The following is a 23,121-nucleotide window of genomic DNA, read 5'->3' on the forward strand; positions in this document are numbered from 1 at the left end:
CTGAATTCCTTTACAAGTCAAGCCTTAACAGTGAATAAACCCGATGAGGATATTTTATTAGAGATGTCATTTTGTAATTCACATATTAAGAAATGAAAACGTTTCTCTTCATTAGGTCAGAAAACAAAATATTATCAAACAACCAATAGTTTGTATTCCGTCACATGACTTCTTCCCGCAAGTGAAAAACAGCGGTGGTCAATCAAGGCAAGATGGAGCAAGCAGCGCGCAAACTATCGGAGTACGCAAGGGGCCTAGATCTTCCTGCAAAAAGCAGATACAAGCAAAAACTCTAACTATGCAATTGAATAGTGGTATATACATTTGTTGAGTGATATTATTTGTCGGTGGAGTTCCCCGACATATCAAACTATATTTTGCGCACCAGACATCATTCTACATTTGTACATTCCTGGTCTTTATCAAAATATAACTATAGATCTCAACATTGTGTATGTGCTGAAAGCTTCATTTAGGGTTGCTGCTTTTGTTAAAAGCTTAACTCTTGTAGGTGAATAATAATGATGAATAATTAATAATAGCACCACAAAAAACATAAAGCCTTAAGACCTTAAAAACCATAACGGCATAGTTGGGTGCTAAAGGGGTAGTTATTATCAATAAATAAAATAAATAAATAATAAATTGTTAATAAAACTGGACTCACTGGTGACGGTGGCAGAGAAGAGGACTGTGGAAAAACTAGTGAGCATCCTGGATGATGCCAGTCACCCTCTGCGTAGCGTTATCAGTAGCCAGAGGAGCCTGTTCAGTGCTAGACTGCTTCATCCCAAGTGCAGGACTAATAGACTAAAAAACTCCTTTGTTCCACACGCCATCAGACTGTACAACTCCTCTCTGGGGGGTACTAGGATGACAGGGGATGCAAAACAATAACAATACTGAAATAAACTGCAACAAAAAAACAGTGCAATTAACAGTGCAATACATTTTCATAACATGGTCACTACTGCCTAGTTTCTCTTGTTATATTCTTATTTTTACGGTTATATTTTTATTCTTATTGTTGCTTTTTATTTTTATTCTTATTGTAATATTTTTTATTTTATTTCCATTTATACCCCCATTATTTATTTTTTACTTTTTAAATTCAATCTCAATTCTGTACACTGCTGCTGGAATTTTAATTTTCCTGAGGGAACTCTCCTGAAAGAATCAAAAAAGTTCTATCCATCTATCTATCCATCTATCTATCTATCTATCTATCTATCTATCTATCTATCTATCTATCTATCTATCTATCTATCTATCTATCTATCTATCTATCTATCTATCTATCTATCTATCTATCTATCTATCTATCTATCTATATATCTATCTATCTATCTATCTAAACCAGTGGTTCTTAACCTTGTTGGAGGTACCGAACCCCACCAGTTTCATATGCGCATTCACCAAACCCTTCTTTAGTAAAAAATATATATATATATTTTTTCAAATTCAAGACAAAGTTATATGTTTTTTTTACTGGTGCACAAAATGAAGTGTGCATGAGCATCACCTTGTTCAAAGAACAAAACCAACACAGTGCATGAACTCACAACTAATTACACACCTGCAAATCAGATGGAAATTAGAGGGAGCATTGTTTGGGGGTATCCATAGTACGCCGATAGAGAGAAGTTTTTATTTTCACGATGAGTTGGGTGTGTCTTGACCTCCGCGGCAGAGGCTCCGCCGAACCCCTGAGGCCGACTCACCGAACCCCTAGGGTTTGATCAAACCCAGGTTAAGAACCACTGATCTAAACTATAACACGTTAATGACTTAAAAACTATAATAGTTAGACCAAAGTTGTTTGTAGCACAAACGAGTAGGACTGCTTGGGGGAGGTTTTAATGAGGTTGGGGAGCTGGTTATGAAAACTGAAACATTTATAAAACTATAAAAGTAACAACAACAAAAAAGTAGTTATCATTAATAATACGTTACGTACCACATTAACACCATAAAACCATAAAACGTTAGTAACTAAAACATGTAAATAGTTAGACCAAACATTTTTGCAGCTCAATCGTAGCACAAACAATTGGGACAAGTTTGGGGAGATTTGGACATGATGTGGGGGCCAACTTTACACATGTTAAAGGCTGGAGTCAAGACTGATTGTCCTTTTATGGTATGAACACCCCTGTTTCTTTTAGTGATGGATCCCAGGACGCATTTGAGCTTTACTACAGTGAGACGTACAGCGAGAGTTCGTCCCTGTCACTGCAGGAATCCCACCGCAGTCTGGTATCTGCCACCGACGTGGGGGAGAACAACCCCACCCTGATGCTCATGCAGGAGTACATGACCACGGTGTGTGCCTGTTACACTCTTTTTACAGAGGATTTTAAACCTGTTGCCTGAGAAGTCCATATTTAGTGCGTGCATGTGTATGCAGCTCAGGAACAAGCTGAATGCTGTGGAGTTGCAGCGCTTTGCAGTCTTGCTGAGAGAATACAGACTGGGGTCAAACATAGAACATTTCTGCTCCGAGCTGCTGCAGTTGTATGGAGACAACCGCAAGTTTCTGCTCATGGGTGAGATTGCCAAACTCATCATTTTACAGACTTTAACAGTGTATGCATGTGAATGTGACAGGAGGCTTAAAATATCCCATACAGACAAGTTCAGCAATAACTTGCCAAATCTTCAGTTGTATAGCGACTGGGACTGCTTGTGTAAAAGCTTGACGTTTGGAATAACTAAAGATGGATGAGACCATAAAACGCCAAGCAAAATTCATACATACATTCACCTAGCTCAGTGGACTTGTGGTTAGAGTGTCGCGAGTTAAAATGCCGGCCGAGTCATACCAAAGACCCATTGCCTCCCTGTTTGGAACTCAGCATCAATGGTTGGAATTGGGGGTTGAATCACCAAATGATTCCCGAGCGCGGCGCACGCTGCTGCTCACGCTGCTGCTCACGCTGCTGCTCACCTCCCAGGGGGTGAACAAGAGGATGGGTCGAATGCAGAGGACAAATTTCACCACACCCAGTGTGTGTGTGACGATCGTTGGGACTTTAACTTTGACTTTAACTTTAACTTGAACCTGTCATGTCTGTGTGAGCATGTTTTGTTTTAGTCATGTTCGGTTTTGTTTTTGGACTCTTTGTGCACTTTTGTTTGTTTTGTCACCATAGCAACCCATTAGTTTTCACCTGTCTTGTCACGCACCTGTTTCACGTTTTGAGTCACGCACCTGTTTTCACTGATCATGTCACTGCTATTTAAGCTGGTCTGTTTCTGTTGTTCGTCCTGGTGACATTATTATATCTATCTATCCATCCATACTACCTCTGCTACCCATGCGATTCCTGTTTATCATAGTTTTCATGCTGTTTCACGCCACAGTAAGTGTTTTCGTTTTCATGTTAATAGTCTCTCTAGTTTTGTATCATTAGCCAAGTTTGTTCTGCGCCATTGTGCGCGCCTTTTGTTTGCTTCCTTTTTTTGTTAGTTTGTTAGTGTTATTAATAAATATGTACTCACATTCACGCCTTGCCCGCGCCAACTTTCCTTTGCATTCCGGGAAAACAAACCCCAAGGATCACGTATTGACAGAACCTTGCTCTTATTTCAGGAATGCGCCCGTTTATCCCAGACAAGGATGTCGGAGTATTTGAAAACTTCCTGGAAAGTATTGGAATCCGCGAGGGTGGAATTTTGACTGACAGCTTCGGACGCATCAAACGCAGCATGAGCAACACATCGGCCACCGCCATGAGAGGGTACAATAATGGAGTCACAGCTTTAATGGTCCTCATGCAAAGCTGGATTTTTATGACAGTAATATGTGTTCCTATAGAGCAGGGATATTCAGCTAAATTGTTTTGTGGGGCACATTTAAAAAATGCTAAGGACTAGGGGGGGTTGGATTTCGCCCTGTCTGTATATTCAGGAGAACCAGCGTCCTCCACAGTAGACATTTGCTTTTGGTGTGTTTATTTTATCAGTTACAGCAGCGCTCTGCTGTTTTTAAGAACCTTCTGCAAAAAAACTAGTCAAAGATTATCTCTATGACAGCAGTCTAGTGTGTTTAAGAGTCTACTGCAAAACACTTTTTTCTTTAACTAAACAAGCAGGCCACCAGTTGAACTGCCCAAATTATGAAAAAGAGAGGACCTAAAATGGAACCTTGAGGAACACTATTAGTAAAATTAAGGAGTTGAAAATATTACTAGTGACTGCATCTGAAGTAAACAAGCTACAGCAACACCCCTAAGTGACATTGATCACTTTACCAAGAAAAAAAAATGTAGCTTCCAAAAAGGAGAGGACTTCAAGGAGTTCCTTGAGGAACACCTCAGTTTGGATCCCAGTGTTCTATATGTTTGCTAGCAAAGTTAGAATGTCACTGCAAGGATCTGTCAATGTATTTACAGTGGTTGTACTTCCTATATACAACAGGAGCACTCTAGTGTTTTTAGGAATTTGCTGCAAAAATTATTGTCTTTAAAGTTTTTGAACTGAACTTGGGGGCCAGGTTTCCCTCAATAAAATCCCCTGACGAGCAGGGAAACCTGCAAAACAGGCTTGTAGGGATGATATAGCCTCTTGTGTTTTTTCCTGACCTAACGTATATTCAGCTCTACCACGGTATTGAGCACTGTATAACGGATATACCACAGAAACCTCGACTATGTGTGTATATATATATATATATATACTGTATATATATATATATATATATATATATATATATATATATATATATATATATATATATATATATATATATATATTTAGATCGTCAAAAAGAGATATATATATATATATATATGTATATATATATACATATGTATATAGATCGTGTGTGGTGACTTTGTCAAGGAGGTAAAACCTCTACAAGGCTGCCAGAAACTATCCGCCTTGGGCACCATGTGCAAAGCAAGCAAGAATGTTCAACACCGTGTTTGGTGTTTGCGGTGGAAAGTGTGGAAGTGATTAGCGACAGATAATTTGCTAGCAAACTCTGAAAAACGTCACCAGAAACCAAATAAGCGTGCATTAAAATGGTCTAAGTCCTCCTGCTTTACATGAAAAGGAAGCAAAAGACACCGCATCAATCAAACGGTAGTTAGCAACATTAACAAGTAGTCCATTAGCGCACAGAGAAGCTTTCCGTCTTCGGCGACGCCAGAGCGGAGAACTGATAGTGTATGGTTGAGCAAGCAAGCGAAGAAAAGCCACAAGATCAGCAAAATAGATCGGCAATGAAACGTTTGGAGGTAGCACTCCGAATAACGTCACTATGGGAGAGGGACTAATGTGGACTGAAGCGACAGCTGAGAGTGAAAGAAACACAGATTTCCAAAACTAGTACAGGGCAGGGCAGGTCCAAAACATATGGGTAAGATCGGCTACCCCTTGATGACACTTATCGCAAATTGGATCAAGTCCAGGGAAAACGCGAACCAGTTTGGTTTTGGACCAGTGGACTCTGTGTACCACCTTACATTGTATGACCCTGTGCCTTGCAAAGATCGAGGAAGAGTGGACTCGTTTCAAAACCTGGTCCCAGGTATCGTTCTCTATTTCTATGTTGAGTGCAGAAGACCATGTTGCACGCAAATCACCAGACACCGTGAGGCATGGACTGATGTCTGTACATAGTGTTAGGATTTGGTGGAGTGGATCCCAAGGATGCAGAGACGTGTTGTGTACAATTGTTCTTCCTTTTATTTAGGAGGAAGCACAAAGTAGCAAAACAAAGGTGATGGTAGATAACACACAAAACTAAAAGCGCTAGACAAGGCTAGGAAAAATACTTCATGAAAAAAGTTAATATAAGGACAAAGTACAAACTAAAAACGCTAGACAAGGCTAGGAAAACATACTTCATGAAAGAAGTTAATATAAGGACAAAGTACAAACTAAAAACGCTAGACAAGGCTAGGAAAAATACAGGCAAACCTTAGATGAATGGTACACGATGAACTAGTGAGTTCTCTGGCAAGATCAACAGGTTTGCAAGCAGTGACAAAGTTCCGGCGCTCACAGGCCGTCAGCAGCCAGGTTAAATAGGCTGCTTCTAATCTACGTCAGGTGTGTGCTGCTGCCTTGCGCCAGCTGCACTCCATACTGTGGACGAGAGAGAGAGTGAACATGGTGTGCAGACAACAACAGAACTGAGCAAGGAAATTTCAGATTACCACAGTACCCCCCCCCCCCCCCCCCCCCCTTCAACGGACGCCTCCTGGCGGCCTACCTGGCTTGTCTGGGAATCGAATGTAAAAATCCTTGATCAAGTCTTTGTCAATAATAAGCAATCTTGAAATCCATGACCGCTCCTCCGGGCCGTACCCCTCCCAGTCTACCAGGTATTGGAATCCCCTGCCCCTTCTTCTCACATCCAAGATGGTGTTTACTGTAAACGCTGGGTGACCCTCAACCAGCCTGGGTGGAGGAGGCGGTACCTCAGGAGGACTGAGTGGGCTGGATGCGACAGGCTTGATGCGAGACACGTGAAAGACAGGATGGCATTTGAGAGATCTAGGGAGACGGAGCTTGACTGCAACACGGTTGATGATCTTGACAATGGGGAATGGTCCAATGAACCTGGGAGCCAGTTTCCTAGAGTCGGTGGCCAATGGTAGGTCCCGGGACGACAACCAGACCTTCTGTCCCAACTGGTAGTGTGGGGCTGGTGTGCGATGGCGGTTGGCTAAGAGTTGGTTCCTGGCCGATGTTCTTTTTAACGCCGCCCTGGTGTTGCGCCAAGCCTGGTGAGCCCGACGCAGGTGTGCCGTTACGGATGGTACGTCGGCATTGGGTTGGGTAGAAGGAAAAACTGGGGGTTGGAAACCATAGGCGACGTGAAATGGAGACAGGTTGGTGGCGGAGCTAATGAGGGAATTGTGAGCGTATTCTATCCATGGGAGATTCTCAGACCAGGTTGAGGGTTGCTGATGACAAGTGCACCGGATGGCCGCCTCCAGGTCTTGGTTGGTCCGCTCGGTCTGTCCATTGCTCTGTGGGTGGTAGCCGGAGGATAGGCTAGGGGAGGCCCCCAGAGACTTGCAGAATGCCCTCCAGACAGCCGAGGAAAACTGTGGCCCTCTGTCGGATACCACATCAGTGGGGATGCCGTGCAGCCGGAAAGCGTGGAGCACTAATAGTTGGGCTGTTTCAAGAGCCGAAGGCAGCTTGGGGAGGGCCACGAAGTGGGCCATTTTCGAGAACCGGTCCACAATGGTCAAGACAGTGTCATTTCCTTCAGAGGGGGGAAGTCCTGTGACAAAGTCCACCGCTATGTGTGACCACGGGCGGGAGGGGATGGGTAATGGGTGTAACAGTCCTGCTGGGGCCTGGTGGGATGCCTTGTTCCGGGAGCAGGACCGACATGCTGCCACAAACGCCTTCGTATCTGCCAGAATGGATGGCCACCAAAAACGCTGGGAGAGGACAAAACTGGTGCGACGAATACCTGGATGGCAAGCGATCTTTGACCCATGTGCCCAATCCAGAACGCTGGAACGGAGCCGAGGAACCACAAACAACCGACCTGGTGGGCAGCCCCGAGGAGATGTGTCCGACTTTAGGGCCTCCAAGACTTGCCGCTCGATGTCCCACTGGAGTCCCCCAATGATGTGGGTATGGGGAACAATTGGTTCAGGTGAGGAATCCTCAAGAGACGAAGAGTAGAGACGGGAAAGGGCATCGGGCTTCCCATTCTGAGAACCAGGTCGGAAAGTGATGATAAAGTTAAAACGGGTCAGAAAAAGTGCCCACCTGGCTTGGCGGGGGTTCAGTCTCTGTGCGGTCCTTAAGTAGGACAGGTTCTTGTGGTCTGTGAAGATGATGAATGGTAGCTCCGCCCCTTCCAGCCAATGTCTCCACTCCTGAAGGGCCAAGATGACCGCCAGAAGCTCCCTGTTGCCAATGTCATAATTTTTTTCAGCAGCGGATAGGCGACGAGAGAAGAAAGCACAGGGGTGCAACTTCTGGTCGGTGGTAGATTGCTGGGAGAGTACGGCCCCTACACCTGAATCAGAAGCATCCACCTCAACAAAAAATTGGAGAGAACGGTCAGGGTAACAAAGCACAGGAGCCAAAGTAAACAATCTTTTCAGCCTCAAGAACGCGGAATTGGCTTCGGGTGTCCATTCAAACGGAACTTTAGTAGAGGTTAGCCTTGTAAGTGGCTCAGCGACGCGACTAAAATTGCGAATAAATCGCCGATAAAAATTAGAGAAGCCCAAGAATCTCTGAAGGTGCTTCTTGGACACCGGAGTGGGCCAGTCTACTACTGATTTGACCTTAGCGAGGTCTGGTCTGAGTCTACCCTCCTCAATGATAAATCCTAAGAAGGGAATGGAGGATGAGTGAAACTCACATTTTTCCGCCTTGACGAACAGTTTATTTTCGAGCAATCGTTGAAGGACCAACCGAACCTGCTGCACATGTTCGTCAAATGTCGATGAATAAATTAATATATCGTCCAGGTAAACGAAGAGAAACCGACCTGTCATGTCCCGAAAAATATCGTTAATGAAGCCCTGAAAAACGCCAGGTGCATTAGTAAGTCCAAAAGGCATGACAAGATACTCAAAATGTCCGAGAGGAGTGTTGAATGCGGTCTTCCATTCATCCCCCTCTCGGATGCGAACTAGATGGTACGCGTTACGTAGATCGAGTTTAGTAAAAAACTTTGCGGACTGTAAGGGAGTAAAAGCAGAATCAAGGAGTGGAAGAGGATACTTATTCTTGACAGTAATCTGATTAAGAGCGCGGTAGTCTATACAAGACCGTAGGGACTTGTCCTTCTTATCGACGAAAAAAAATCCGGCGGCTACCGGTGCGGTCGAAGGGCGAATGAGGCCCGCAGCTATTGATGTGTTTATGTATTCTTCTAGTGCTTTGAGTTCGGTGTTAGACACCTTGTACAAACGGGTCGATGGTAAAGCCGCTCCGGCTAGCAAATCGATACCACAATCGTAGGGTCGGTGGGGGGGAAGTGAGAGTGCTCTATCCTTGCTAAACACCGCTCTTAAGTCATGGTAGTTTGTGGGCACGTTTGTCAAGTCTATGTTCTCTATAACGGCGGTAGGTGGCGGTGTGTGAGATCCTGCTGTGGAACGAAGACAATGTGTGTGGCAGGTCACACTCCAATTAATAATGGCCGAACGAGGCCAGTCTATGTGCGGGTTATGCTTATGTAACCAGGTGATCCCCAGAATGACGGGCGCGGACCGTGATGGCACAATAAAAAAAATTATTTTCTCACAATGATTACCAGACAAGCGCAGGTTGATTGGCAGGGTCTGGTGGGTTATGCTGGCTAATAGGCGCCCATCAAGAGAATACACCCTCTTGGGCACATACAGTTTTACAACAGGAATCTTATGGAGTCTCATGAACTCAAAATCCAAAAAGTTATCATCTGCTCCTGAGTCAATGAGAGCGCAAATGTCTATTTGTTGGTTAGGCCAAGAAAGAGTACCTTTTAGTTGCATTCTGCCTGCGGCCAACGAAGGAGAACGGCGACCTCTGGTGGACGTGTCCTCTGGCGAGTGAGGGCGCACTCGTGGCCGTGCGGCGGGGCGCGGTAGTTCCTTGCAGTGGGAGATGAGATGATCAGCGGCCCCACAGTATAGGCAGAGTTTGAGGCGAAAGCGGCGTTCCCTCTCGGCGGTGGTGAGTCGGCGACCTCCCAGTTGCATCGGCTCATCTATCTGCCACGAAGGAGAGGTGTCTTCGGGAACGAGATGCTCCGTCTTGCAGATGGCAGGTCTAGCAGGCGCTGATTGGCTGCTAGGTGGGGCTTGTCTCCCTCGTCGATCCCTCCTCTCCTCCAATAGGCGGAAGTCGATTTGCACCGCCAGCTCGATGAGATCATCCAGATTCGTCGGAAGTGACAGCGGGATCATCATGTGACGAATCTCGTCCGCGAGACCCAGGTAGAAGGCGTCCAACAGCGCCGAGGGACCCCAGTCACAGTCGGCGGCCATGGTGCGGAACTCGATCGCGTAATCTGCGACCCGTCGTGAACCCTGTTGCAGCCGGAAAAGGGATCTAGCTGCCTCTCTACCTGGGAGTCGTCGTTGGAAGACCTGCCTCAAGGATTTGGAAAAGTTTGCATACGTGGAGCTGGAGGCGGTCTGACGGTTCCATTCTGCAGTCGCCCAGGTGCCAGCACGGCCCGACAGGTGGGAGATGATAAACGCTACCTTAGCCCGCTCAGAGGTGAAAGCGGAAGCGTTTAGTTCAAAATGTAGTTCACACTGCGTCAGGAATTGTCTTACATCTTCCTTTTCTCCGGAAAAACGTTCGGGTCGGGATAGCCGCATGTTGCTGGTACTGGCCGGTTGTGTAGGTTGGGTGGATGCCTGGTCTGGCACGGTGGTCGAGGTGGGTACGACGGTGGCTAGCAGCATATTGACTCGCTCCAACATGGTGTCTTGACGCTCCGACAGTCCCTGTAGACCTCGGCTCAGGTGGTCTAGCTGGTCCCCCTGCTGGTTGATTCGTTGAGCCTGGCCTTGCAATGCTCTTTTCCAGGCGTCTGTCTCTGCGGGTTCCATAGTATGGCCGGAACTTTTCTGTTAGGATTTGGTGGAGTGGATCCCAAGGATGCAGAGACGTGTTGTGTACAATTGTTCTTCCTTTTATTTAGGAGGAAGCACAAAGTAGCAAAACAAAGGTGATGGTAGATAACACACAAAACTAAAAGCGCTAGACAAGGCTAGGAAAAATACTTCATGAAAAAAGTTAATATAAGGACAAAGTACAAACTAAAAACGCTAGACAAGGCTAGGAAAACATACTTCATGAAAGAAGTTAATATAAGGACAAAGTACAAACTAAAAACGCTAGACAAGGCTAGGAAAAATACAGGCAAACCTTAGATGAATGGTACACGATGAACTAGTGAGTTCTCTGGCAAGATCAACAGGTTTGCAAGCAGTGACAAAGTTCCGGCGCTCACAGGCCGTCAGCAGCCAGGTTAAATAGGCTGCTTCTAATCTACGTCAGGTGTGTGCTGCTGCCTTGCGCCAGCTGCACTCCATACTGTGGACGAGAGAGAGAGTGAACATGGTGTGCAGACAACAACAGAACTGAGCAAGGAAATTTCAGATTACCACACATAGTTTGGAGATATTGTCCTTAGAATATGATATGAGCTTAAATAGAGACTCTGTTGGGGCCTGCTGGGTCTAGTCCCCGCGTCTATTGTGGTAGCTTGGTGCTGCAAGGTATTCCGAGGTGCTGCAAGTCGACCAGCTGCTGGGGTAGTGACCTTGTGTGTCAGCGTGTCTGTGATCTTCTTTTAATCCTCTTTTTTATATATATATATATATATATATATATATATATATATATATATATATATATATATATATATATATATATATATGTATATGTCTTAATAAGGTTATCCAAAAAATAGTGCTCGATACCGTAGTAGAGCGCAATATATGTATGTGTGGGAAAAAAAATCACAAGACTATTTCATCTCTACAGGCCTGTTTCATGAGGGGGTTCCCTCAATCATCAGGAGATTTTAATGGGAGCATTCACATACCATGGTTTATATAGGGCACAGAAAGAAGCCTTGTGATTGTTCCATCTGGTTTTGAACTCTCCCTCGGTTAATCCTACATATGTGTCGGATGTGTTAATGTCCTTGCGTGTTACCTTAGATTGGTAGACAACTGATGTTTGTAAGCACCCCCCGTTGAGAGGGCTATCAGGTTTCTTTCGGCAGTTGCAGCCTTTGTTGGTTTTGGAGTCGCTCTGTCCGGGGGCCGACGGCTCATTTGCAATTGTTTTGTTGTGGTTTGAGATAATTTGTCGTATATTGTTCATACAGCTGTAGCTCAATTTAATGTTGTTCTTGTTGAATACTTTTCTTAGGATGTTGTCTTTGGGAAAGTGTTTGTCAATCAGATTGAGGAATTTGTGTCCAATGTTAGTTGAGACGTTTTTGCTGTATGGGGGGTTGCAAGCTACAAGCTAAGGCTCATAGAAAAGACGGAACACTTCCTAAGAAGGATGCGGTGGAAAGCACATTTTTTCCTCCACCCTGAAACAAAAGGAACGCAAAAGAAAACTTACGGATTCAAATCTACCAAGAACCCACCCACAGTTGAGGAACTAAAGGATTTTGAGAACGACATGCTCAAAATGATACAATCAGTCAAATTCAAGCCAATCCGCAACCCACTCCTCACCAAGCTGAAAAATGACAAGGAGCGCATCAAGAAAGTAAACAACCTCATCATAGCTGCCGATAAAACCACAAACTTCTACAGAATGGACATACCAGAACATCACACCTTACTGGACAGAAGCATCACCAAATCATACAAAAAAGCACAACCCAACACCTTACAGAACATCCACCTGGAAAATAAAAGGATCGCGGCTGAACTGGACATTGAGGACAGGGTGGACGCCACAGCCAACAAGGAAGCCTTCATCACATTGAAGGACCACAAACCCAACTTCGCAAATAACCCAACATGCCGACTAATAAACCCAACTAAATCTGAAATAGGAAAAATCAGCAAAATAATCCTGGACAGAGTCAACACAAAAATCAAGGACAAAACACCACTCAACCAATGGAGAAATACAGCAGCAGTAATCAAATGGTTCAACAACATCCAAGACAAACAACAGCACAACATTATCTCCTTTGATATCGAAGAATTTTACCCTTCCATCACGCAAGACCTACTGACTCAAGCACTAGACTTCGCCTCAGACTACGACTCAATCACAGGCAACGAAAGAAACATCATCATCCACGCAAAAAACTCCATTCTCATCCACAACAGTACACCATGGCAAAAAAAGAACAATGCAACATTTGACGTCACTATGGGAAGTTTTGACGGAGCAGAAACGTGTGAACTCGTTGGGAGTTTCCTCCTCTCCCAGCTCGCTAGCCTCAATCTGAACCTTGGTATTTACCGTGATGACGGACTGGCAGTGTGTCGCGCCTCGCCAAGGAGCAGCGAGAATACCAAGAAGCGCATATGCCAAATTTTCAAAGAGAACGGCCTACGGATCACGATTGAAGCCAACAAGCAAACCGTCAACTTCCTTGACGTCACTTTCAACCTGAGAAATAACAGCTACCAACCATTCACGAAACCCAACACAACACTCCAATACGTGCACCATGACAGCAACCACCCACCCACCACCACGAAAAGAATACCTACCGGAATTAATAAAAGGCTATCGATGCTGTCATCTAGCAAAGCTGAATTTGACCAAGCAACCCCCCCGTACCAAAAAGCCCTTGATGAAAGCGGATACAATTTCACCCTCACCTATGAACCCACGCCAGGAAACCAACCAAAAAAGAACAGAAAACGAAACGACATCATCTGGTACAATCCCCCATACAGCAAAAACGTCTCAACTAACATTGGACACAAATTCCTCAATCTGATTGACAAACACTTTCCCAAAGACAACATCCTAAGAAAAGTATTCAACAAGAACAACATTAAATTGAGCTACAGCTGTATGAACAATATACGACAAATTATCTCAAACCACAACAAAACAATTGCAAATGAGCCGTCGGCCCCCGGACAGAGCGACTCCAAAACCAACAAAGGCTGCAACTGCCGAAAGAAACCTGATTGCCCTCTCAACAGGGGGTGCTTACAAACATCAGTTGTCTACCAATCTAAGGTAACACGCAAGGACATTAACACATCCGACACATATGTAGGATTAACCGAGGGAGAGTTCAAAACCAGATGGAACAATCACAAGGCTTCTTTCAGGAACCAAAACCTGCGGAATACCACAGAACTCAGCAAACACATTTGGGACCTCAAAGACAATAATGTTGAATATTCAATAACATGGCAAATTCTTGCATCCAGCACACCTTACAATAGTGGTAATAAAAGATGCAACCTATGCTTGAAAGAGAAACTGTTTATTATTTACCGTCCAGACCTGTCATCCCTCAACAAGCGCAGCGAAATTGTAACAGCATGCCGCCACAGACGGAAACACCTCCTAGGTAACACATGAGCCAATCACTACGCCCCTACGCCAGCCTGTACCCACCCACTCTGTGCCCTATATAAACCATGGTGTTACGATCCGCTGCCCGGATCATAGTTTGTTTGTTTGAGTCACGTGTTTTCAGCACCTTGATTTTGTTTGTTTTCAGTTGCCATGTCAACCGATTACATTCACCTGCCTCTGGTTAGTGTGCGGGACGCGCACCTGTTGCCCGGGCACTAATCAGAGGGCTATTTAGTCTTTGCGCTGGCCTCACTCAGTCTGGCTTCCTAGTTTGTTCTTACACAACTGATGACGACAACTTTGATTCCCGCTAGCTTTTCACGCTATGCCATTTTGCCTGCTAGCTCCCACGCTAGTCCTTTTGTTTTTGCCTTTTGCTATTTGCACGTCTTTTGTTTGTTCATCGAATGATTTATATTTTAAAATCAATCATTTTCCTACCTGCAAGCTGTGTCCGAAGCCGTCTGCATCCTTGGGAGAACCACACCCGCATCACTATGCGACCACGCCGTTACAGTAGGAAGCCAGCAAATAATTCTCCCGCGGCGACCATCGAGGAGTTTGACGAAGGTACGTGGGAGGTGTTGCGAGCGATGGAGGCGGAAACTCTTCGCTATTCCCCCTCGGAGCGCCAGGACCTGATATGGGGTCCCAACGGAAAGCTGGTCCCAATCCACTCCGTTTGGCCCGAGGACATCGCCACACCCCCGCAGTACGGGACGGGTCAGCGAAGACGGAAGCCAGCCAGAAGGTCTTCCCCTCGCTGTCAAGACGCGCCGCTCCTGCAAACTCCTCCCCCGGACCGAAGCAAGCTACATGCAGCTCAAACTTCCCCTCCTCAGATGTTTGGCAACCCAATCGACCACTTTGCCAAACATTTCTCCGATTGGGCTGTCAGTCACATGGACAGCATCAACAATGACGTCACTCCCGATGACGTCATTGAGCAAGAATTTTTTTTTCCATCTTCTGCTTCATTCAGTCAGCCACCTCCAAATGACTTTTATTCCAAGATAAAACATTATCAGGACATTTTTATTAAGTGTAAGTCTAGTCAGTCACATTCTGATTTTCAGACTCCACCTCCAGTGAATTTGGTTCCGCCCCCAGTGACTATTGCTCCGCCCACTGCACATATTTTTTCCCCCTGTGCTCCCACCCAATCTCAAGTGAGGAGTGATAATAGTCAATTTGGACAATTTAAAGAGGAGTATACCCCCCTCCATACCTCCCCCCACCCACCCTTGAAGACGGTTCCAAACCGCAAAGAGCGCGTCTGGTATCCGCGTCTTGAGGGGGGGGCTAGTACTGGGAACTGTGCTAGTGGGGTGGCACCATTGCGCTCAGCTAAGCCGCAACCTCCTGCACGGCCACCGCCACCAGTTTTTCGGCGTGCTAAACCGCAACCTCCTGCACGGCCACCGTCACCAGTCTTTCAGCGTGCTAAGCCGCAACCCCCTGCACGGCCACCGCCACCAGTCTTTCGGCGTGCTAAACCGCAACCTCCTGCACGGCCACCGCCACCAGTCCTTCGGCCTGCTAAGCCACAACCGCCAGCTAGGCCACCGCCACCAGTCTTTCGGCGTGCTAAACCGCAACCTCCTGCACGGCCACCGCCACCAGTCCTTCGTCCTGCTAAGCCACAACCGCCAGCTAGGCCACCTCCAGCTGCACCTCGGCTAGCACCTGTTCCTGCACCTCGGCTGACACACCAAGCTTCGTCTCCTATACCTCCACCACGCCAAGCTCCACCATGCCAAGTTCCTCGGCTGGTTCTCACACCAGCGCCGGCTCCAAGGCTGGTTCCCACACCAGCGCCGGCTCCAAGGCTGGTTCCCACACCAGAGCCGGCTCTACGGCTGGTTCCCACACCAGCGCCGGCTCCACGGCTGGTACCCACACCAGCGCCGGCTCCACGGCTGGTACCCACACCAGCGCCGGCTCCACGGCTGGTACCCACACCAGCGCCGGCTCCACGGTTGGTACCCACACCAGCGCCGGCTCCACGGCTTGTACCCACACCAGCTGGTACCCACACCAGCGCCGGCTCCACGGCTGGTACCCACACCAGCACCGGCTCCACGGCTGGTACCAGAACCTGCACCTGCTCCACGGCTGGTACCAGAACCTGCACCTGCTCCACGGCTGGTACCAGAACCTGCACCTGCCTCCACGGCGACGACGTCTCCTCCTGCCTCCACGGCGACGGCGTCTCCTCCTGCCTCCACGGCGACGACGTCTCCTCCTGCCTCCACGGCGACGGCGTCTCCTCCTGCCTCCACGGCGACGACGTCTCCTCCTGCCTCCACGGCGACGTCTCCTCCTGCCTCCACGGCGACGACGTCTCCTCCTGCCTCCACGGCGACGACGTCTCCTCCTGCTTCCACGGCGACGACGACTCCTCCTGCTTCCACGGCGACGTCTGCTCTCTCCTCGTCTCCGGTGGGCTTTTCCAGGACGCCGCCACCTTCCTCGCCCTCATCGTCGTCTCAGCGACCTCGAGTGGTCTGGCTGCGCAAGCGGCGCTCTCTGAGGTTTCTGTATGGATGCCTGTGGCGCAAACAGCAGCGACACCCGAGACATAGACTTAGAACTCTGCGGCTGCTGAACTTCTGGCGTCACTCACGCCCACCTTCTTGGCAGCCACGAATGTGGCCTTTCCGTGGTTGCCCGCCTCGCCTGCGGCAGCGGCGTTCCACTCGCCGCCGCCACCTGACTCTTCCCCGGTGGATTCGGGGACACGTGGCCTGGCGACCCACCACCAAATCCTCCCTCCGCCCTCCCTGGACTCTTGAACTGTTTCTTGTTTTTTGGGTTCTAGTTTTATTTCGTGTCAAGGGACATCTGGAATCTGTCCTTTAAGGGGGGGGTACTGTTACGATCCGCTGCCCGGATCATAGTTTGTTTGTTTGAGTCACGTGTTTTCAGCACCTTGATTTTGTTTGTTTTCAGTTGCCATGTCAACCGATTACATTCACCTGCCTCTGGTTAGTGTGCGGGACGCGCACCTGTTGCCCGGGCACTAATCAGAGGGCTATTTAGTCTTTGCGCTGGCCTCACTCGGTCTGGCTTCCTAGTTTGTTCTTACACAACTGATGACGACAACTTTGATTCCCGCTAGCTTTTCACGCTATGCCATTTTGCCTGCTAGCTCCCACGCTAGTCCTTTTGTTTTTGCCTTTTGCTATTTGCACGTCTTTTGTTTGTTCATCGAATGATTTATATTTTAAAATCAATCATTTTCCTACCTGCAAGCTGTGTCCGAAGCCGTCTGCATCCTTGGGAGAACCACACCCGCATCACTATGCGACCACGTCGTTACACATGGTATGTGAATGCTCCCATTAAAATCTCCTGATGATTGAGGGAACCCCCTCATGAAACAGGCCTGTAGAGATGAAATAGTCTTGTGATTTGTTTTCCCACACATACATATATTGCGCTCAACTACGGTATCGAGCACTATTTTTTGGATAACCTTATTAAGACATATACTCCGCTCCAAATTGACATTTGTTGAGCACTGTACGACGATCAGAAATGGAAAAATTCAACATCGACTACTCCACGAAGAACATTCCCATACCCGCACAGAATGACTACAAGCTAAGGCTCATAGAAAAGACGGAACACTTCCTAAGAAGGATGCGGTGGAAAGCAAATTTTTTCCTCCACTCTGAAACAAAAGGAACGCAAAAGAAAACTTACGGATTCAAATCTACCAAGAACCCACCCACAGTTGAGGAACTAAAGGATTTTGAGAACGACATGCTCAAAATGATACAATCAGTCAAATTCAAGCCAATCCGCAACCCACTCCTCACCAAGCTGAAAAATGACAAGGAGCGCATCAAGAAAGTAAACAACCTCATCATAGCTGCCGATAAAACCACAAACTTCTACAGAATGGACATACCAGAACATCACACCTTACTGGACAGAAGCATCACCAAATCATACAAAAAAGCACAACCCAACACCTTACAGAACATCCACCTGGAAAATAAAAGGATCGCGGCTGAACTGGACATTGAGGACAGGGTGGACGCCACAGCCAACAAGGAAGCCTTCATCACATTGAAGGACCACAAACCCAACTTCGCAAATAACCCAACATGCCGACTAATAAACCCAACTAAATCTGAAATAGGAAAAATCAGCAAAATAATCCTGGACAGAGTCAACACAAAAATCAAGGACAAAACACCACTCAACCAATGGAGAAATACAGCAGCAGTAATCAAATGGTTCAACAACATCCAAGACAAACAACAGCACAACTTTATCTCCTTTGATATCGAAGAATTTTACCCTTCCATCACGCAAGACCTACTGACTCAAGCACTAGACTTCGCCTCAGACTACGACTCAATCACAGGCAACGAAAGAAACATCATCATCCATGCAAAAAACTCCATTCTCATCCACAACAGTACACCATGGCAAAAAAAGAACAATGCAACATTTGACGTCACTATGGGAAGTTTTGACGGAGCAGAAACGTGTGAACTCGTTGGGAGTTTCCTCCTCTCCCAGCTCGCTAGCCTCAATCTGAACCTTGGTATTTACCGTGATGACGGACTGGCAGTGTGTCGCGCCTCGCCAAGGAGCAGCGAGAATACCAAGAAGCGCATATGCCAAATTTTCAAAGAGAACGGCCTACGGATCACGATTGAAGCCAACAAGCAAACCGTCAACTTCCTTGACGTCACTTTCAACCTGAGAAATAACAGCTACCAACCATTCACGAAACCCAACACAACACTCCAATACGTGCACCATGACAGGAACCACCCACCCACCACCACGAAAAGAATACCTACCGGAATTAATAAAAGGCTATCGATGCTGTCATCTAGCAAAGCTGAATTTGACCAAGCAACCCCCCCCGTACCAAAAAGCCCTTGATGAAAGCGGATACAATTTCACCCTCACCTATGAACCCACGCCAGGAAACCAACCAAAAAAGAACAGAAAACGAAACGACATCATCTGGTACAACCCCCCATACAGCAAAAACGTCTCAACTAACATTGGACACAAATTCCTCAATCTGATTGACAAACACTTTCCCAAAGACAACATCCTAAGAAAAGTATTCAACAAGAACAACATTAAATTGAGCTACAGCTGTATGAACAATATACGACAAATTATCTCAAACCACAACAAAACAATTGCAAATGAGCCGTCGGCCCCCGGACAGAGCAACTCCAAAACCAACAAAGGCTGCAACTGCCGAAAGAAACCTGATTGCCCTCTCAACGGGGGTGCTTACAAACATCAGTTGTCTACCAATCTAAGGTAACACGCAAGGACATTAACACATCCGACACATATGTAGGATTAACCGAGGGAGAGTTCAAAACCAGATGGAACAGTCACAAGGCTTCTTTCAGGAACCAAAACCTGCGGAATACCACAGAACTCAGCAAACACATTTGGGACCTCAAAGACAATAATGTTGAATATTCAATAACATGGCAAATTCTTGCATCCAGCACACCTTACAATAGTGGTAATAAAAGATGCAACCTATGCTTGAAAGAGAAACTGTTTATTATTTACCGTCCAGACCTGTCATCCCTCAACAAGCGCAGCGAAATTGTAACAGCATGCCGCCACAGACGGAAACACCTCCTAGGTAACACATGAGCCAATCACCACGCCCCTACGCCAGCCTGTACCCACCCACTCTGTGCCCTATATAAACCATGGTATGTGAATGCTCCCATTAAAATCTCCTGATGATTGAGGGAACCCCCTCATGAAACCGGCCTGTAGAGATGAAATAGTCTTGTGATTTTTTTTCCCACACATACATATATATATATATATATATATATATATATATATATATATATCATTTTAAATATATTTTATTATCATTTTTATTTTTTATTTTTCCCCTGCCTCGAGGGGGGGTCCTGCGGCGGCCGACTTGGGTGGGGTGGCCTGGGGCAGGCCGTGCCGTGCTCTCCGGGGGTGGGGGGTGGGCTTGTGGGGGCCCGGTTGCTGGTGGGGCAGGGGCGGTCTTCCCGTTCGGTTGCGGGGAGTTTCTGGGCCCCTCGGGAGGGGCGTCCCGCCTTTCTGCTCGTGTGGGGTGTGGTCTCTTGCTGGCTTGAGGTCCGGCTGTCCCCTGCTTCTCCCGTGTCTTGTCCTCTTTCGGGCGTGTCTGTCTGCGGCCTGCTGTCGGCTCTTCCGGGCGGCACGGTGGGCCGGGCTCTGGGGTTCCTGTTCCCTGGGCGCCACACCTGCTGTTTGTGGTTTGGGCTCTCTGGGTGGCTGGGCCGTACTCTGGCTCCCACACACACTGGGAGTCAAATATATTGTACATACAAATACACATATACTCACATACGAACCGTTATTCAAACATACATACATACATACATAAGTACCTACGCTCCCACATACATACACAAATACAGTACATAACTACATACTCAAAGTTCGTACATCCACACTCACTTATACTGTACAAACATACATATACACATACATGGACATATACATTCACTGTACAAACATACACATACACATACTGTACATATACATTCACTGTACAAACATACATATATACATACTGTACATATACATTCACTGTACAAACATGCATATACACATACTGTACATATACAAGTACATATACATACATACACTCATGTATATAATTATGTTTCATCAAACATATATTAACGTTGTTTCCCTAGGGTAAACTGGGTAACACATGGCACACTGACAAAGCTTAACCTAATGTTACTATAACAATCTACAAGGTTAATATAGCTGGCTTTTCTTTCTTCCCCTCCATTTTTCTGCTTTCTTTTGTATCTCTAGTAATCATTACGTATATGTACTGTTGTATTTGAACAACTGTATTGTTGATAATAGAGGTAAATTATTGGTATTGTTCATTATCAATAGCGCTATTTCTATTGGTATTTGTATTGCTCCATTTGTAGTGTAATAATGCTCATTGTCATTTCTGTATTATTTTTTATTTCACTAACTGCTTCTTTGCTATCACTTTTACCATCATATTTGTACATATCGTATTTGCTGATGTTGCTCTATTTTTGTTGTTGTTGTTTTTGTTGCTGTTGTTGTTGTTGTGTTTGTTGTTGTTGTTTTTGTCTCTCTGTCTTATCCTCCTCTTGTCCCCACAATTTCCCCCTCTGTCTTCCTTTTTTTCTCTTTCTATCCCCTCCTGCTCCGGCCCGGCTGCACCAAATGATAATATAAATACATTTAATAAAGTCAAATACAAATAAGGCAACAAGTGAAGAATCATACACTTCTCTTTTGTAAAGTAAATTTGTACAGCCGATATGGGCATCTACATCAACTATATGATTTGCCTGAGAAGCTGGATAGGACAAAAAAAAACAGAAATTAAAAAAAATAAAATAGAGAGTCTGTCAAGGTTGCAGGTGGAGTTTTGGGAAAAACAGGGGAGTGCTTTCGCACAAAGTCCCTAATTTTCAAATATCGGAAGAACTGGTTTCTATGAAGACTAAATATTGGCAGTCCCTCAGACTACAAAGGCCATATCACTAACAGAGGTGGTAAAAAAAGGGTTTAAGTTAATTGGAGACGAGAGAGGGACAGAGTAAAGTCCAAAATGTATTTTAAATTGAGCCCAAACTTTAAGAGAATTTTTAACAATTGTATTATCAGAATAAGCTAACGGTGACATCTGAGAAAGGCACATTGGAGACTTTAGGGTAGAAGAGTTGCAGGAGGCTTCCTCAATGTGTAGCCATGGTGGTGGTTTGCTGCTAATATAGCACCAGTGTAGCATGCTACGGATGTTAACAGCCCATCCATTTTCTACCGCTTATTCCCTTCGGGGTCGCGGGTGTTAACAGCCCAATAGTCAAATAAAAAAATTGGCAGAGACAACCCACCGAAGTCCCTGGGAGACTGCCAAGTGTTTTTCCGAATTCTAGGAGTCTTTTTGTTCCAAATAAACTTTAAGATCGAGGAATCAAGATCCCGGAAAAAGCGTTTTGAGATAAATATAGATAATCATTGAAAGATGTACAAAAATTTAGGGAGAAGATTAATTTTGATGCAAGTAATTATTCCAGCAAGAGACAAAGGAAGAAAAGACCAACGCACAAAATCCTCATTCATCCTGCTTAACCCAAAGCACTTTAAAACATTAAAGCTACATTTTCAGCACCATCCTTCCAATAAACAGTTGTGGGACTTTTGAGACTTGAAATAGTTGAAAAGTAGTATAATCTGGGACCTTGAAAGTATGCAAAGACAATCAGTCGGTGCAACCCAAAAATGTTTAGGGCAAATGTTTCATTATTTGCAAAATTATCATCTAGTGGGAGATCATTGCTACAATTTTGCACAGTGAAAACGCTGAATATCTCTTCTTGTCGCAATTTTACTATTACTTTTTACTTTAATGTACACTGTATACTGTGACTGCTACCCTCAATATATAATATACTGTGTGCACATTTTAGTCTTTTATTGACCCTTTTGGATTGAAAGAAAAGTTTCTCTTACATTTGTTGTGTGGTTTCATCATTTGTTCTCTGCAAAAAAGAAGCCTTTGCTGCTTTAGGAAACTACATTATGCATGTTTTGTACATATACCGTGCATCACACTGGATGAGATGAAATGACTGCACAGACTGTGTTTAGATTAACTGCTTGTTCTCCCAGCAGGTATGACAGCTGCTCTCTGGCCTCAGGATCTCAGGAGTTCAACCGCCGCATCAGTGACATCACACATGACATCCAGGCCCTTGGCTTTGAGAACACACATGGGGACATTGAGGAGGAGGACTACTACCTCTAAGTAAACTGGCTTTCTGTATAACATCACATTATGAGACTTCAACTCATCATGTCAGCAAATTCCCAATTTGTATACAGAACAGCAAATATGTACAATAAATGTTATTCTATATTTCCCCTGTGGCGCCATATTGTGTTTCTTTTTCAGTTTTGTATTCTACCCTGGAGGTCCATCCATCCATCCATTTTCTACCGCTTGTCCCTTTCGGGGTCGCGGGGGGTGATGGAGCCTATCTCAGGGGAAGGCAGCGTACACCCTGGACAAGTCGCCACCTCATCACAGGG

The 23,121-nt window shown here is 45.7% G+C and overlaps 1 protein-coding gene across 2 annotated transcripts in view; it reads left to right on the forward strand.

Annotated features, from left to right (window-relative positions):
• The window catches only part of ccm2l (CCM2 like scaffold protein), a 32,648-nt gene extending 9,727 nt beyond the window's left edge, over positions 1 to 22,921 (forward strand). The window contains exons 8-11 of one of the 2 annotated variants that reach the window (XM_061971373.1): positions 2,166 to 2,322; positions 2,408 to 2,546; positions 3,593 to 3,740; positions 22,702 to 22,921. In XM_061971373.1, coding sequence (XP_061827357.1) covers positions 2,166 to 2,322; positions 2,408 to 2,546; positions 3,593 to 3,740; positions 22,702 to 22,837 — 580 coding nt within the window. In that variant the 3' untranslated portion in view covers positions 22,838 to 22,921. The remainder of the gene's footprint in view (positions 1 to 2,165; positions 2,323 to 2,407; positions 2,547 to 3,592; positions 3,741 to 22,701) is intronic. The other variant, XM_061971381.1, reaches the window with a different exon arrangement.
• The last annotated feature ends 200 nt before the right edge of the window (positions 22,922 to 23,121 follow it).

This window comes from Nerophis lumbriciformis, linkage group LG01, assembly GCF_033978685.3.
Source record: "Nerophis lumbriciformis linkage group LG01, RoL_Nlum_v2.1, whole genome shotgun sequence".
In the NCBI taxonomy this organism is placed as follows: Eukaryota; Metazoa; Chordata; class Actinopteri; order Syngnathiformes; family Syngnathidae; genus Nerophis; species Nerophis lumbriciformis.